This window comes from Eschrichtius robustus, chromosome 18 (genome assembly GCF_028021215.1).
Source record: "Eschrichtius robustus isolate mEscRob2 chromosome 18, mEscRob2.pri, whole genome shotgun sequence".
NCBI classification, from domain to species: domain Eukaryota; kingdom Metazoa; phylum Chordata; class Mammalia; order Artiodactyla; family Eschrichtiidae; genus Eschrichtius; species Eschrichtius robustus.
The window spans coordinates 4,405,895-4,422,695 of record NC_090841.1 but is presented as its reverse complement, the minus strand read 5'-3'; the positions used below and the strand labels follow the sequence as shown (position 1 = coordinate 4,422,695).

Here is a 16,801-nt window from a genome sequence, read left to right as displayed (position 1 = left end):
GCATGGGGTTTAAAGCCAGGTTATATCTGTGATCACGCAGCATTGATTTTTAGATAGAAGGAGAAATGAATTTTGAGTTATGTTCCTTAAACCTGATGGAATGGATCTGCATTTAGAAATTCTCCCCTATAATCGCGTACAAGCAACATCTCTCTTGACCTTCACACAGCCTGACTCCTTTTTGACTATATTCTCATATTAAGGTGAAGCACAGGTTAAAAGAATAAAAAAAAAAAAAAAAAAAAAAAAGAAGACACAACCCCAAATCCTTTATATCCGTTTCTGGCAGGTGGCAGGAGACCTGTTTCTTCAGAAGTCCCACAGCATCTAACACCCTACGGTGGGGCTCACTGAAGACTAACTGGAGGACATCGGACAAGCCCTGGGGTACCACGTCATCTTTCACTTACGCTCTCCACACCACATCTTCCATCAGACACGCGGTAGGAACCAGAAATAATCCCAGCCAGAAGTGCGCGGAGCTCAGGACCATGGTTGCCTGCAAGAAACAGAAGTGACATGTGCATTAATGCTCTTTCAAAAAAAAAAAAGAGAGAGACATAATTTAATCAGTGTAACACGCCCCATCACACAAAAGCAATAGAACGTATTAAACTAGTGAAAGTTGAAATATACACCCAGGAAGAACGTGAAGGGGACCAGCGGGGTGAGCTCCTTGCCGTGATCTTCTCAGCTCTTGTCTCCATCCTGATATTTTCACGAGTGTTGTCCCCTTTTCTAAAGCGCTCCAAGCCCCCACTCTGGTCAGAAGGCTGTCCTAAATCCCTCTTCTGGAGAAATGTTGGAGCCACCAGACTCCACAGAAATAAACTTCACTCCATAGGCGCCTTGCATCCACCCACGTATCCATCAGTTCCTGGTCCTTCACTGCTCCTTCACTGATGTAACCAGCACCTGGGTGCAGGGCAGAGCTGTTCTCAGCACCCAGAGGAGGAAGGTGAACGGGTTACGGTCCTTGTCTCCAAGGAACTTAAAATGGGGTGGTGTCTCCTACATCACACGCGGAATGGATGTGTCACGATCATATGCTCCGGGGGTGACAGGAAGGCTAGGAGGCTGGGAAGACTTCTTAGCGACAGAGTGTGGGATGTGATGGGAAGAGAAGCAGGATTTCAACAGCTACAGGGACAGAGGGAAGGCGACGACAGGGAGACACAGGCTCCGACGATGAGACTCCCAGTTCCCGGGATGCAGGGTCACAGAGCATTTGGGAGGAAGCGGGAGGGGGTCTTAAGGAAGAGTTACAGGGGCAGATGTCAGTTAGGTGAGGAGCTGAAAAGAGGGCTCAGGGCCAAGGCAGAGGGAGGGAAGGAGGCAAGGGGGGAGGAGGCAAGGGGGGAGGGGAGGGAGGGGGAAAGGGGGGAGGGGAGGGGGAGGGGGAGAGTTAGTTTGCTCTGAACAGAATCGGGGCTGGGAATGCAGAGTCCTTAAACTTTGTTTTGAGTGAGCGAGGCCAGAGCTGGAGCTGGTAGCAATGGCCAACTACTCGGACAGACACCGAAGTTAAGTGTGACAGAAGCCTTCACATTCACTGGTTTCTCTTTTCTAAGCTCTCACCACTGGATTCTACTGCAATCGATGTGTTCTGCTCCAGCCCACACCTAACCACGTCAGTCTTGCCACTGAACCCCAGCGTGTAGCCCTGTTTGTGGTGTCGGAACTTTATGACAACAAAACTGAGAAGCAATGAGATCTGGGGTTAAGTTGAACACCAACCCTGGCACTAGAGCACTTGCTTTCTCCTTTTCTAAAAACAAGAGTGCCAGCTTTCTGGAAGAGCAATTTAAAACCTTAAAAATATGTGAGTACATTTTGCCCCATCAATTACCCATCTCAGAATGCATCCTAGGGACACAAGTAAGAACCTGGGTAAAGAAGCAAGTACAAGAGTATTCACATAGTGCTGTACCGTCAAAGGAAGTAAGAAATAAGTGTCCCAGAAGAGGGCTTACTAACTATACTGTGGTTCCTACACCCAATGGACTTCTGTGTAGCAATTAAAGGGATGCAGAATTACAATGTTGACATAGAGAGGTGTGATGTGATATTGCTAATAAAACGGATGGGTTCTGAGCATCTGAAGGGGACCTCCCCGGGCAACAAGGGTAGGGGTGGGAAAGGAAGCAGGATTGGCCCAAGTCTCAGAATTAAACCTGAGATGTGATCTCCCGATGCCGGCCACCCAAAAGTTACACTGCATCTTTAAGTGTTAAGCACTGTACATACGTCAGTATACATCAATACATACGACAGTTTTTGTAAGTTCTGTCTGGGAATTTCCTCACCTAAAAAAAAAAAAACAAACACACATTCCAGGGCCTCAAATGCAGTTCAGTGGTCCAGGCCTTGATCCACTGAGACTATGCAGACCACCATCCCCTGTACCCCCTCCATGCTTGCATGTCAGGAAAAAGGCACGAAATGGTCTATCAGAGGGAGTGCATTGCAGTTTTCTTTTCATCTCTCTTTGGCTAGCTCTAGTTCCCATTTCTCATACAGAAAACGTTATTACTTACACATACAAAAAGTTTAACTCGTCCCCCTCCCCGCCCCACGCCAGTGGCCCAAGCGAACCACAGGAAGGAGTTGGATTATCCAGGTCCTTTCTTTCTGCAAGTCCCACCTTCCCCCTCTAATCCATCCTTGGCTGACCCAGCGACAGAAGGCGGCCTTGTTTAAGCTACACTTGTGGGGCTACACCCTAGATCATTGGCTGGTGTATTTAGCAAAGAATACAGTCATTTAAGAGTAAGATTTTATAAAAATGATAGTTAATGTGATGGGATGGAGGTGTTAGCTAATGCTATGATGGTAACCATTTTCCAAGATATAAGTGGATCAAATCAACATGTTGTACACCTTAAATGTACAATATTATATGTCAATTCTATCTCAATAAAGCTGGAAAAATATTTTTTCGAGAAAAAAATAAAAATAACATTTTCCAACAATGTGTACTATTTAAAATAGATTATGAAACTCCATAAGAATTCTCATTGCTGACGGAAATAAGGAAAATGACCTTTGAACTGCTCTGCTGAAAATAGGGAGCCCTCTCCCCAGTTGACAAAGGTTACATGGAGGTTTGGAAGTATTGTTGTTTTGTCACTGGTTTTTAAAAACTTGGAGCTGTTTTAAAACACATAATGGACATAACTAATTTTAAAGGTGTGTCTCCAGAAAGGTTTCTACTATCCCGATTTTCACAGATTGAGGTTTGGGGTACTGAAATCTTTGCTAAGGCCACAGCTTCTGGTATTGAAATTTAGTCAGATTGCTCTTGTTCTCTCAGAATAATTCAAAAAAAATGTTTACCGAGCTGGGCTAGGTGACAAACAGCACTTAATTACTCCCCCCTCCCCTCTCACCTGTACTACTGAGTGAGGTTTTAAAAGTACCCTTTTGATGTGCTAACAGCCCCACTGGGAAGAAGGGCATCCTCAGTTAACACACCTTTAGCTAGCAATGACTGTTAACCACTTAGGTGCCAAATGCATAGGAACCCCCGGCTTGGGGGTAAAGTTACTTGATTCTGAGGCCATAGCTGGGGAGAGCCCAGGGAGGGCAGTGCTGGTCTGGGTGTAACGCTGCACAGCACCACGTCCTGTTAGACCAGGAATATCGACCGGGGACACCGTGAAGCACGTGACCAGGGATTAGAGCACTCAGCAGCTTCTGCAGGCTCCACATCACACACGGTCATGGTGACATGAGAGAAGGTTCTAGAAAGGAGGCTGGAGGAGCCCGAGCTGGGCAAGGTCAGTTTGTGTTCCCTGGTGCGGGGCAGATTCGAGACACCATGATAGAGATGGAGGAGGACACCGAGATTTCTTGGTGCGTCACCGTGTACCAGGACTTCCCATAAAGCGTTCCATGTAACCCTTCCTGGTCCCCTTTCTACAGAAGGAAATCAAGTCCGCGACCTCCCCCAGGGACCTGGGGCAGGAAAGCAGGGCCATCAACATTCAAACCGAGGGGGGTGGACCCCAAACCCTACTCCCTCCCTGTGTGTGAGGAGTGAGGGGCTTCCTTCTCCCCCCCCCTCCCCACCGCCGAGCCCCCAAGCAGAGGAGAACAGCTCTGAGTTTAGAGATAGCACAGGACTCAAGGCACAAGGTATGCTTGGACTGAACACCAGAAACACCAGACCCCAAAGCAAAAGTAAATAAAAGAAAATCTGGAGGACGTGCAGTTACCAAAACAAAGAACACAGGAGCCTGCCCAGCTCCAAGCCCAGCGCTGCCACACACTCTTACTGACCCTGTGCCTCAGCTGCTTCCTCTGTAGAGTGGGGAAAATGTAATGCTTACCTCATAGGGTTACCATGAGGCTTAAATGAATGATTAATGCAAAGCACTATAAAAAGTGCCTGGCACATGGTTAGTGCCATACACATTACCTATAACTAGCTGGATTTTTTTCTTTTTACACTACTGACATAACCACACATCTTACGGAGACATCCTAGAAGTGGCGAATGAACAGTGGTGCAGAGTGACTACTTGAGGGGGAGGTGGGTCCAGAAGATCACGTTCTGCTCCAACTGTCGGGAGGTTTACCCAGCGCTGTTCTCAGACGGATGGGAGGGCTGAGCTGCACGCTGCAGAATTCCCAAACTACAGTGCAAACAAGCTGCTTATTGGTGACAGGCAGCAGGTGTCAACTGTGATGCAGGCAGAAGCTAAACTCTGTTCTTTACGCTCAGGTATGAGTACCGCTCACCTGTGGGGATGCCGCGACACTGATCCAGGTGAACCTCCGACCGCCACGCAGGCCACACCAGGCCACGCCAGGCCACGCACCACCTCTGATCTCTACAGAGCGCCACGCAGAGCACGGGCTCAGCGGTCGCTCTGCAAGGATGGAGAATGCTTGCCAGGAGCTTTTGTGCCCGAGGAGAAAAGAGAGTACGTGCTAAATGCTCATGAAAAACGTTCGCCATGTAGCTGCGTGTCACCAGTATGGTGACTCTTGAGTCGCAGCCCAGGAAGAAGGGGGAGTTCTCAGCCCAAACTGTGTTCCAGAGCCCTTGCTGCTTCCACAGGGCTGAGGCGTGATGAAGTCTCCAGTCACACAGAACTGATGGCCGGAGGAGAACCGGCCCCCGGCCATTTGCTTCTCTTTAGCACAGAGTGAAGAGGAATTCAGAACCAGAAGATCCTGGAGGTCATTCTGGCCTTCGGGGCTCCCCTTAGACTCCTAGGTGGCAGGGACCACAAACTGAAGACGCAAAATCATTGTTTCTGAGGACGAAAAAGACATCTCCTCCCCAGGAGCTGGCACTCCAGGTACAGAAGGCAAGCAGCCCTCATGGGACCTGACAGGAGGGACCCCAGGAAGGGCCACCTCCCCAGCTTTCCTATGTGACATGAATGGAGAGGCATACAGTGGAAATCAGGTAATTAATAGAACGTGTGAAGTCATACACATATCCTAAATGGGACATCCTTTATCTCACTGAAAAGTCCTCATCAATTACTCCTTTGGGCATTTGGAATATTTTAAAAAATGCTAGTATGACCTGGAAGATGTGTATATTCTAAGTTAGAATAAAAAAACCACCTGATAAACAGGCCACATTTTCCTGGATCTTCAGTCTAATCCAAAGATTTGAAAAACAGATCACTTCATATTCAAACCAAGAACATTTTCCCAATAAATTTGAATGATTTCTTTTTTTCATAAAACCAAGTAAATATTATTTTGGAGACGCAATGAATGCTACAGGATATCTTCCCAGGGCTCCTGGGGTACGTGTGCGTCTCTCTCTCCTCCACTGTCAGGGGTGTTTCATGGAAAAAGCAATTCATTAAGGAGCGTGGACTTAAACGTCCGGGATACATATCTGGGTTTGAAAATAGTTTGCGCATTAGATGGCCAATCGCAGGCACAGGATGTGCACAGGAGCTGAGGCGGGCGCTTAGTGGGGTACCAGCAGGCGTCGGGGAGGTCACAGAGGGGTCGTGAGTCACCAGGCTTCAACTACAGCACAGTTTCGCTGATTCAGGCTTCATGTGGTTCCTACCGCTGCTCTGGATCAAGTTTTTATTGCTTCCCACCCACTGGATCTCTTGGGGTGCTTCTCAATCTACTTCCAGAACGGATGCAGAACGGACAAGAAGAATTCTCCCTGGGGACGGGGCCGCTGTGCTTCTTCTCCCCCTGAGTCGCAGTGAGCACGTGCCGGGGCAGCAGACTTCTTGCCCCCAGGCAGCGGCCTCGGGCTACTAACTCTTGCCGCTCTGGGGGATTTCTCAGCAGCTGAGCAGGTAGAGAAGAGCAAGGACCTTGGGTTCAGACGGACCTGGGACGGAACTGCGCCTCTCAGCTTTAGACTGTGACGCTCACACGGGTCCACCGCCCTCTGCGTTCCTCAGTCTCCGCCCCCCCCCCCCCACCGCCGTAAGATCAGGACAGCAGAAGCACCTCCCTCGCGGGGCTGTGGTACCCAGCACCCTGTGAGCTGTGCTCACAGACAATCTATCTCCCCAAACCCCCAGGAGCCCTGGACCAAAGCTTCAAAAATAAACACACGCATCTTCCTTCCTTGAAGTCTACCTGGCTCCCCCAACCCCCAAACATCTGTACAGGGCCTTGTGATGCTCTGCAAACAGCTCTGCCTGTAAAATGACTCAGAAGCCGTGAATGAGCTCAGGGGCTGGCGCATGGCACCCGGCATCTGAGCCCCAGCCAAGCTGGCTCCGCTCCATCCCTCAGCTGCCTTTCCGGAGCAGAACAGTCCGGGGACCCCTCGATGAGACATTTTCTCCACTGTTTTCTTTAACTCTGACAACTGCAAATGAAATTGAGCAGCAGCCCGCAGCCCCCCACGGATTCCTTCTGCATTTCTCTCTCTCTCTCTCACTCTTGCTGTTACTTTTTAAGGCTCCTCTAACCAAAGTTCAGATTGCATTTTTTTTTTTTTAAACAGAAAAAAAAAATGTTCTTGGGGAGAAAAGACTTGACTTCATAAAGAGTTTGTGATAACCAAATGAGGATTGCCAACGGTCCATCCCAAGGACCAAACTGAGCAATTAAAGTGTATGCTCTCTACTTTTAAAATGGATTGACTCCTTCACGAAACTAGAAACTTCACAGCGACAATCTGTCTGCATTCCCCTCCTCCAGTGGTTTGGAGCGCTCGTTACGTGCCAGCCTCACGGTCCCTTGGAGAGACATAGAGATGGAGGACACACAGCCTTTCAAGGCTTCATCTCCACCCACTCACAGAACGTAGGGCGTGTTGTTAAGGTACCCTTTCTTCGTCTCCATGGATACGTTGCTGGATGCACATAAGGACCCACGAGCACACCCTGCCACAGCTCCAAATTCCCCACGAGCGTTTCCCAAATAAAAGACATGTGTATTAGTAGCCGAAAACCAACCCTCCCCTCTTCCAGCCCCTCCCCTAGCATTTCCTACTTTAATTAAGCGACACCACTGGCCTCAGGCACAAGTAAGAGGTGGGTCTTGGTTTCTGCTTCTCCTCCCTTCTATTAAACCTCTCTTCCTGGGCGTTCCCACGTACATTATTTCTAAGCCCCACAAAGACCCCTGCAAGAGAGACACTAACTGTTCCCATTTTACAGATGAGGCAATTAAGGCTCAGCGGTTAAGTGGCCAATTCAAGGTCACCAGGTAAGGGGCTGAGTCAGGATGTGAACCCAGGTCTCTCTTGAGTCTAGAGCCAGGGCCTGTCCTGTGGTCTGAGATCCATGTTCTTAACAGACAGTGGCTTTAATGTCTACTCATAATTCACTAGTATTTTTTTTTTTTTTACTATATTTGCCAGTGTTTCAATAACTCTTATTTTAATAAATTGCAAGCCTTTAGATGTATATAATCCAGCTTCCATTTTTAGCCCAGAAGTCCTACTCTGACTTTTCCGAACATAAATTAACTCTGCTGCAACATTTCTGACCCTTGTCTTCTTCTAGTCTGCTTAAAATGTAACATTTTTAAATGATGAATTTAAAAACTGGGCTATTTCATGGTAATGTCCTTGTTCCAGAGCACGATGCCATGTGCTGACTCAGCGAGCAGGCGTGCATCTACTCAGTGAAGCACAGGCTGCCACGTCTTGGGGCCCAGTGAACAGACAACACAGCACATGTCCGTCAACCGACGGCTCAGAATCGGGACAGCCTGTGGGTCTGAGTGGGTCTTGAGGTCCTCACTATTCCTCGGTAGGACAAGTCTTATTAAGGTTGGTACCTATGAAGCAAAACCAACATCTTAGTCTTCAAAGCATCCTGGCCGGCATTGACAGGACAGGTGAAAAGCAAAACCTTAACAACCTGTAGAAAAAAAGGTGGGAGAGTATCTTTCTGACCCTGATTAGCTTTTAGAAAATTTGATACAAAACAGCAGAAACGTTGCAGGAAAAGAGAGGAGTTCGCATTAAAAGGGAAAACGTTTGCTGTAAAGGACACCGTAAACAATGTTTGAAGAAAAGCCACAGATTGAGAGATTTCCAGTGCACACTGCAATCCCGGTTACACGTGTGCTCTGGGGAAACTCATACATGCCCACAAGCAGATATGTGCAGGAATGTTCGCTGCAGCATTTTTGGTGACTGACCTCCACCAAAAGTCAAAAACTTAAATGTTTATCAATAGGAGAAGACATACATTTTGGCATATTTATATAACCAAAAACAGCATTAAAATGAGCCAGCTACACTTACATCACTCTAGATAAACTTCAAAAACCAGTTCTGAAAAAAACCAAAGCAATCCAGTGTTGAGGGGAAGGGTGTATAGGATACAACCTATATAAAGTTTCAAAACCCTGCAGAAATCAACATTGCCTATTGTTTATATTTTCTACAGGTTTATACATACATAATACATGCACGAAAATAGTACACATGAAAGTAATGAGAGTATTTCTAGCTCAAGGGGAATGAGGCTGGGAGGGCTACTAGGAGGACTCAACAGCAGGGCTAACGTTTCTCTTTTTTTTTTTTCTTTTCGAAAAGATACGAAGCAAGCAGCATGTCAACATTGGACTAGGCTGGGGATATAATTCCACATCCTTTGTCTCTACGTGTGAAGTCTGTCACCATGTTGAAAAATTCCACAAAAAGGGGGGTCTCTAAAATAGCTAGGGGGACAAAGGTGAGCCTTGATTGGTCAGAGGGCAATGGGCAGGGGGCACGGAGCCTAATGCAGAAGCAGGAGCCAGCAAGGAAGGGAAAGGTGGAAGCACAGGTTCTGAGGCTGAATGAGGCCAACTTTCCGAAAGTTCTGGTTTTGGAGAGAGCTTGCAGCTCACAATAATGACCACCTTGTGGAGATGGATGAGCTCGGCCATGACAACAAGGAAAGAGCCACAGATACCTGTGCCTGCTGTGTGCTCAGCCCTTTTCCCCAATCAGCTGGCTCCATCCTCCCCGCAGCCCTGTGGGGTGGGTACTATACGGTAACTCCCAGCTTGCAGATGAGGTCAGTCAGGCAAGGAAGGTCTAGGGTTTGAACCTGAAATGGGGAAGAACCTTTGTATTCTATTACAAGTTCATCACCGAAGGGATGTCGCCTAGAAGCTTAAATTACACATAACGGCCCATCTCTGGGACCCCTGCCCCACCCCACGCCCCAGGGAATGAGTATTAAGCTAAACACCTTTGTGTAGCTTCCAGGAAACATCCTGACCAGGCCCACGTGCCAATGACCTCAGGAAGGAAGAAATTAACACATCCCCTCCGGAGGCCGAACCAGGACTTTACTCCCTCCCCTTTTAGTACAAAAGAAGCCTGAATTCTAACTCAGGGAAGATGGTTCTTTGGGACATGAGTCCAGCATCTTCTTAGCCTGCTGGCTTTCCGGATAAAGTCACTATTCCTTGTCCCAACACCTTGGCTCTTGATTTACTGGCCTGTGTGCAGCAAGCACTACGAGCTTGGACTCGGTAACAAACCCAGCCGGTCTGGCCCCAGGGCCCACACCTTCTCCCAAGACAGGTGCGCTAGCCCTATTTATTCGGGGCTCATTTGTACACAGTGATGGGTGAACCTGTGGAAATAAATGAGATCACAAAGAAAGGGAATACCGGGTGAGGAAAGGCTTGAGATGAGCGTCCGGGTGATTCCTATACTAGGAGGTGGGGAGAAGGAAAAGGAGCCGGGACTTGGTGAAATCTCAGGGGGAGGGAGTCCAGGATGGAGCTGTGTTCTGAAGGTGAGGAGACTTTAGGGATGACAAGGGGGAGGGAGCTGAGGATGGACGTGCAGCCATATCATGAGGAAATGGGGGAGGGAGAAGGGCCGGATGGGGCTTGTCCAGGACCTGAGACGGCTATGGGGATGGGACAGGAGGAAGAGCCTTGAAAGGTAAGAAGTCAGGAGGGGAGGGTGGAGAGTGGTCCCGGGGAGACGGCACAGAGGGGATGACATGGAACGTATGGCTTTGGAAATCCAAGGGCCAGTGTTAACTCCGAGGTGCTGTGGACGGCCTTCCACGACCCCGGGACACACAGGGCCGCTTCACAATCGTTAAGGAACCATGATCCCAGCTCCTGTGGTAAACAACTGACTTGGAACAAAAGCCTCTCTCCTCCTTGCTCTTTCCTCGGGCTCCCAGGCTCCTGGGTGACTCGGGAAAGGAGCAGGAGACCCGCTGCGCATTCTGGTTGCACCTTTGTTCCTGTAATTACAACCGTAATTCAGACGAGACACACACGTGCACGCATGTTTAGGCGTGAAAGTTAACATCACAACCCGGAATATGAAATACTACCTATGTGCGACGGGGCTAATTTACATTTACTGCGGGATCCGTAACTGTAATTTCCTGGCTTTGGTCTGTATAGTTTTCCAGACTCAACATTTTATTAACTTTTCCTTTAAACCAGCTATCTGCCTCTGGCTAGTATTCCCCATTGTACTCGCATGCATATTTCCAAGCTGAATATCATGTTGTAAAAGTCTGTCCATTTCCTCTCATCTCCCTCAGTCCATCTGTATTTTTTACATCGAACCTCCTGGGTCCCCACCTTTTTTGGCTCTGTAAATTTAATTAATGTACTTTGGACTTTCTTCACCAGGTCGCTGTTGAGAATTTGCATAAAACAGATCCAATTTTTTTTCATCACACTCTAATAGAAACACATCGGCTACATTTCCCTTTCCCATATATTTCAATTTCTCCTTTCAATACAGCTTTCCAAGTTTAAAAATTCTTAGATACAATGGCACATGAATGCTTCTGACTGATTCTTCTATAGAGAGCCTACTACATTTCGGCATCGTCCCATGTTAGAACTGGGTTATCATGTAAATAACATACGATACCATTTGCTCTTCATAAAATCATCTAGATCTTTTTTTTTTTTTAAGAGGTCAGCACAAAGATTTTACTTTATTTTTCAGTTATACATATATATATATTCTTTTTCATATTCTTTTCCATCATGGTTTATCACAGGATACTGAATACAGTTCCCTGGGCTATACGGTAGGACCTTGTTGTTTATCCATTCTATTATCTCATAGTTTGCATCTGCTAATCCCAAACTCCCACTCCATCCCTCCCCCACCCCCTCAGCAACCATAAGCCCGTTCTCTGTGTCTGTGAGTCTGTTTGTTTCATAGATATGTTCATTTGTGTTGTATTTTAGATTCCACATATAAGGGATATTATATGGCATTTTAGACCTTCTTTTCTTATGTCTTTGTTCCCCTCAATATTGTTGAAGGCTCTGAGGGATTTCTTTTGCTTTTTTAGAACTGTCTTCTTATATTTCTATTAATTTTGGAGGAATGAAGATGTTTTCAGAGGAGAAACAAATACGATAATTAGCCTTCTTTCCCATTATTTCAAAAACAAAACCAATGAGGTTACTTTGAGTCGCTGTTAAAAAAAGAAATTCCTAGCTGACTGCATGAATGAAGTCTACTAATGCCTCTGAGATTTTGAATAATACAATATTTATTTCAAGGATCCACTTTGTTTTTCCTCACAGTTTTACTTGTTTACTCACTATGGCATTTAATGCCAATGATATACAATTTTGTGTTTTCTTTATCTCTGTTTTCTTTAAAAACATTTATTAGTAAGCCATCATCATTCCTTTGTTCTCCCTATTAACAACCTGCTTTCTCCCTAGCACAAACACTTATGTTTAGCCCCCGAAAAAGCAAAAACAAAAAATTCAAATCAACTCTAAGGCGGAAATAGCTGAATGTACACCTTTGCCTGTAATTCCTTCTGCTGAAATCCTTAACAGGCTATAAATAAGTTGGCAATGAAACCAATGGAAGAGAAAAATCTGAAAAAAACATGTTTCCTGAGTTCTGTTCCTCTTAGAATCCCTATTTAAATACTTTGCCTTATTTCTACATTTTTCTTCGATGACCCTTACTGGTTGAGATGATTCTAATCACAGCATCCCTTTCTTTGTGGCTCTTTAAATAACTTCATTTTTTTAAAACCAATAACACTTATTGAAATGTACTGACCAATGCAATTGAATTGGATGAGAAAGGTCAAACTGAAGTTCATTAAACCCACGGCATTACCTGGGAGCACTTAAGGTAACCGTCTTCTGGTTAGCTTTGCACAGAGCAGCGCTAAGGGAGCGCCGAGGTTCACAGGTGGTCTACTGAGCAGACACTAAAACTGTCACCTACAGCGCTGTATGCTTCGGACCTCTAACTCATAGTGTCTTGGGAAGCGGGCTGAGGGTTTAGACAATAATAAAAATACTGCTGGTGGAGCTGCGGGACAAAGGAACTTCAGGATGGCAAGAAACGGGCAGGGAGAAACAGCTCTGTGTTATACTGGGGTAAATCAAGGCCAGCCTTAGAGGAATCTTCCCGGAAGCTGGGCGAGGGATGGACGGCCAACCTTCCAGGGCTCTGCCAACTGTTTCCCGATGACTCACATGGAATCAATCAGAGGATGCTATTCTGCCGCTTCCGTGTCACGATCCCACTAATTAATTCCCAGATTAGAGTTTACATGAACATCTGTGGGACTAGGGTTTCTTCCCTCCTCCCTTCAGCTGGACTTGAAGATGATGATTTACGATTTTTCTTTCAATGCTAAGGACACCAGGAGAACATGTGTTTGGAGTCCTGATCTGCGGGCCCACTGAGGCTCATTTCCTAGAACTTCTCACTGCAGGTTCAGCAGGGCCTGTCCACGTCCCCACAATGAATTACTTCCGCAGACACCCGGCCCACGGCCTCCCCGAATCCTCCCCTGTAATCCCCAACATCTGTTCTGCGTCCAGTGCTGACCAGCGGGGGAATTGGCAAGTCCTGGCCGTCAGCGTCACACAGCTGAGCCGACAGGCTCACGCGGCATCAGCCCCGTGACTCCAGCTGAGCCCACCGGATGCGGCAAGGCTCTCGGTTAAACCATTTGCGGCACAGAGGAAACACCTGTTTAGAACGTGTCCAAAATGCATGCGTGGTGAGCATCTCGAGGGGTCAGGTGTACAGCAGCAGAGAAGATTACAGAGCTCGGGGTCCTTGGGTGCGTTACGTACCCCAGTTCCTAGGGGTCGACGCGCACGTGTACTTTTCCGACATTGTACTTCAGGATGCTCCAACTGACGATGGTTTGGGTCTTATTCCTCTCTGGGTGACACGCAAAATTTCATGAAATCCGCAGCTTCAATCTCAACCAAATGTCCCGTATTACCTGATTTTGGGCTCAAGCCTAATACCTATCATAAAAAAGTAAAATAGAGTGTGCTGTTTTTTAACAGGATGCTTGATTTATTTGGAGACAGTATGACCCAAAGTAAACACGAGTCTCTGCATCAGTGCGTCACCTCTAACAGGGAAGCGCAGCCCCACTTCATCCGGAAGGCGGTCCAGCTGGGGAAGGTGACCCAACACCTCCCAAGCCTCCTCATCAGCGGAGACGGTGTGTTTTATTTATTTATGGTACCGTTTGGTTCCAAATGCATCCGAGGGGGAATGAGTAAATATGAAAGAGAAAATAAGGCAACACAATTGAACACGAAATATCAAGAGAGACGACATGCCCTTCAGCTGGGCAGCCTGTGTAATTCCCCAAAGTTAACACGGTGAGCTGAATGCTGAAGTGACAAGCTCCTTGAGGCCACGTGCACGCACCTGTAAACTGGGGCCATCTTATCCTTGCAGGCTGCTTGTTGGGCACTGAGTACCATATATAAATAGCCTAGTACAGTACCTGGCCCTGGACTTTTTAGTGCATTGCAAAAGTTGGCAAAATCTAACTGTCTACAAGGGTATCTGAGGCCATTTGTGGTTTTTCATTCAAGACCCTTCTCTTGGCCTTCCATCCCCAGCCCCGTGCACTCTGGCCACATTCAACTGTCTACATCTCTCCAAATCCCCAAGGTTCTGTTTTGTTTTTCCTTGGCCTTTGCCCATCTTGTTCTTGGCTCAGCTGACAGTGCCCGCCTCTGCCGTTGTTCTGCCTGTGAGAACTCCTCTTCCTCCTTCAAGATTCAGTTCATGGGTTCTCCAGGCAGAATGGCACACTTCCTCCCCTGCGTCCCTCTATAATGGTAACAATGTTATTGCTGCCATTTTTCGCATGACTACTGTCTGCCAGGTGCCGTACCGGTCACTTGCCGATCCGTAAGTTAATACACACGGATGGCCCTACAATAATAGCCGTAGCCTCTATTTCATAGATGTGGAAAGTCTGGTCCAAAGAGGTCACATGATCTTCCTCTGGAGCCAGAGGTAAGAACCACATCTGATCCAGGTCCGTAGACCCCAGAGTGCACCCCCCTTTCCCCTTTGTCTCGTGATTCTGCTTTATGCTCAAGGATGTTGCTCTGCTTCCTCATCTTCTTCCTTAGACTGAAAGCCTCCTGATGGTAGAGATGTGTTCTCTACACCCCTGTGTCCTCAGCAGCTGATGTCAGAGGCGGCCACTTATTAAGAGGTTCACTGGAGACAGAGAAGGGGAACCCACTTTGACAGAGGCCAGCCATACACACTACAGGCTCTACACTGCCGGCTTGGCTGGAGTATAAACATCTGGAAAGGAAGTTAAGGCCCGGCACACGAGTACCAACCACGTGCCACCTGTTCCTAAATCTTTAGCAACTGACACTAAGTATTTTCATCCAGACTCTTAAGGATTCTTCCATTGGCATCAGGCAAACCTCCCTGCTTGGGTGGCTTTCCAGCAGTTAGATCAGGTTAGTCCTTAGCCTGTGGGTCCCTTGTGAGCCAGTGACTGAGGAGTGACCCTCTCTGAGGGGCTGGCAGTGTGCTCACTCTCAGGCCGGACCACCCCAGCCCTGGGAGACACGGCTGCTGGCCTGGAGGTGCCGCCGGGACCGTGATCCTGGCACTAATTCCCCTGGAGACCCGACTCTTTGAGTGCTGTCTTCAGAGCGAGAGCCCCGTCATGTAACAACCAACTGGCCCCAGCAGCTGAACTTCTGCAGCTGCCCTTGTCCCTGAGGAGGCCTGCTGGGAAGGCCGGTCACGTGGACACCACTGACCTCAGCCTGCGTGTGCCCACGCGTGGAGCCTCTCCTGCGACCTCGAGGCCCTCTTAGGTTGGGTGAGCTCAGAGCTCTGAAGCTTTGAGGAGACCCAGGTGCACAGCCCTTCCTGGGTCCACTGGCTGCAGCAATGGGGGTGTGCCTGCCTGTGTCCTGGGATGATCACGATAACCGCTGCCGCTTACTGAACACACGTCCCGAGCCAGGCATCCTGCTAAGTCCTTGGACACGAATTCCTTATTGAATTAACACAGCGAACCCTATGATGTTGGCACAGTTTCCACTACCCCGACCCCCCTCTGGCAGATGACACAGCAAAGCATAGAGAGATGGTGACTCGTCTAAGGTCACCCAGACAGGAAGTGGTCCAGCTGGGAGACCCCGTGCTCTGAACCGCGGTCTATGGTGTCTCTCAGGCAACCCCGTGTCTCATTAAAGCAAAGGCCATCAGGGAAAAGTAGGAAAGCAATCCAATATCATGACTGCCAAACCAGGCAGAAAAATTGGCCTGGCCCTGTCGTGTAATCCGGCATCAGCAGAAGGAAAGCTGAGTAAACAGATGTCAGAGTAAAAGTTCATCTGCGGCTCACAATAACGCACTGGGAGTTGGGAAACCTAACCGGGAGGATGAAAAGTGAAATTTGGGGGGCGTGAAATATGGTTCCTTTCAGCTCTAAAGCCCGTGACTGACTTCCCCAGCAGGCTTCGAGCAATCCAAACACCCAAGACAAATCCTATAAGCATACCTGATGGAATAATACAGATTCTGTTTGCTTGGGTTTTTGAAGCATCAAAACGGTTCCTTTCTGTGCTTACTTTGGCTCCCCTGCAGTTTTAATTAAGCCTCCCAAGGCTCACAAGCATATTAAAATTAGCCAGAAAGAAAACCAACCTGTGGCCTTTGATGCCAAGGACCCCTAGGTGCTGGCCTTCCAGTTTGATCTTTGCTCGGGCAGTTTCTGCAGATGCTCAGAGTCGACCTAAAGGAAGAATTTTCCATTTATTCTCCTTTGTGGGGAGGGGCCGTGATTACTAAAGTGATGAAAAAGTTTCTTTCTTGTGGGAAGCTGCGACAAAACAGGTACCCGGGAATCCCCAAGCGGGCTGGCATTTCTCCTTCGAACCATCCCAGAAGAAGGGATGATGGCAGGCCTCCTCCCTCGTGTTGCTCTCTGAGATCCACCTTCTGCACTGCATCTGCCCACCACTGGTCCCGCTCTTTTTTCTGCTGTAGGGGAGGGAGTCACAGCATGCCACCGTCCATCGCTGCATCTTCATTTCGGCTCTCATCCTGTGTGGTCCAGAAATGGTGACTGGT

General features: G+C 47.9%; 1 protein-coding gene across 2 annotated transcripts in view; it reads right to left on the bottom strand.

The window, feature by feature from the left end:
• Positions 1–16,801, bottom strand: part of LOC137751745 (phospholipid-transporting ATPase IB) — a 445,791-nt gene that overhangs the window by 51,508 nt on the left and 377,482 nt on the right. For both annotated transcript variants that reach the window (XM_068526376.1, XM_068526375.1), the window contains one exon: positions 411–499. In XM_068526376.1, the coding sequence (XP_068382477.1) occupies positions 411–499 (89 nt within the window). The remainder of the gene's footprint in view (positions 1–410; positions 500–16,801) is intronic.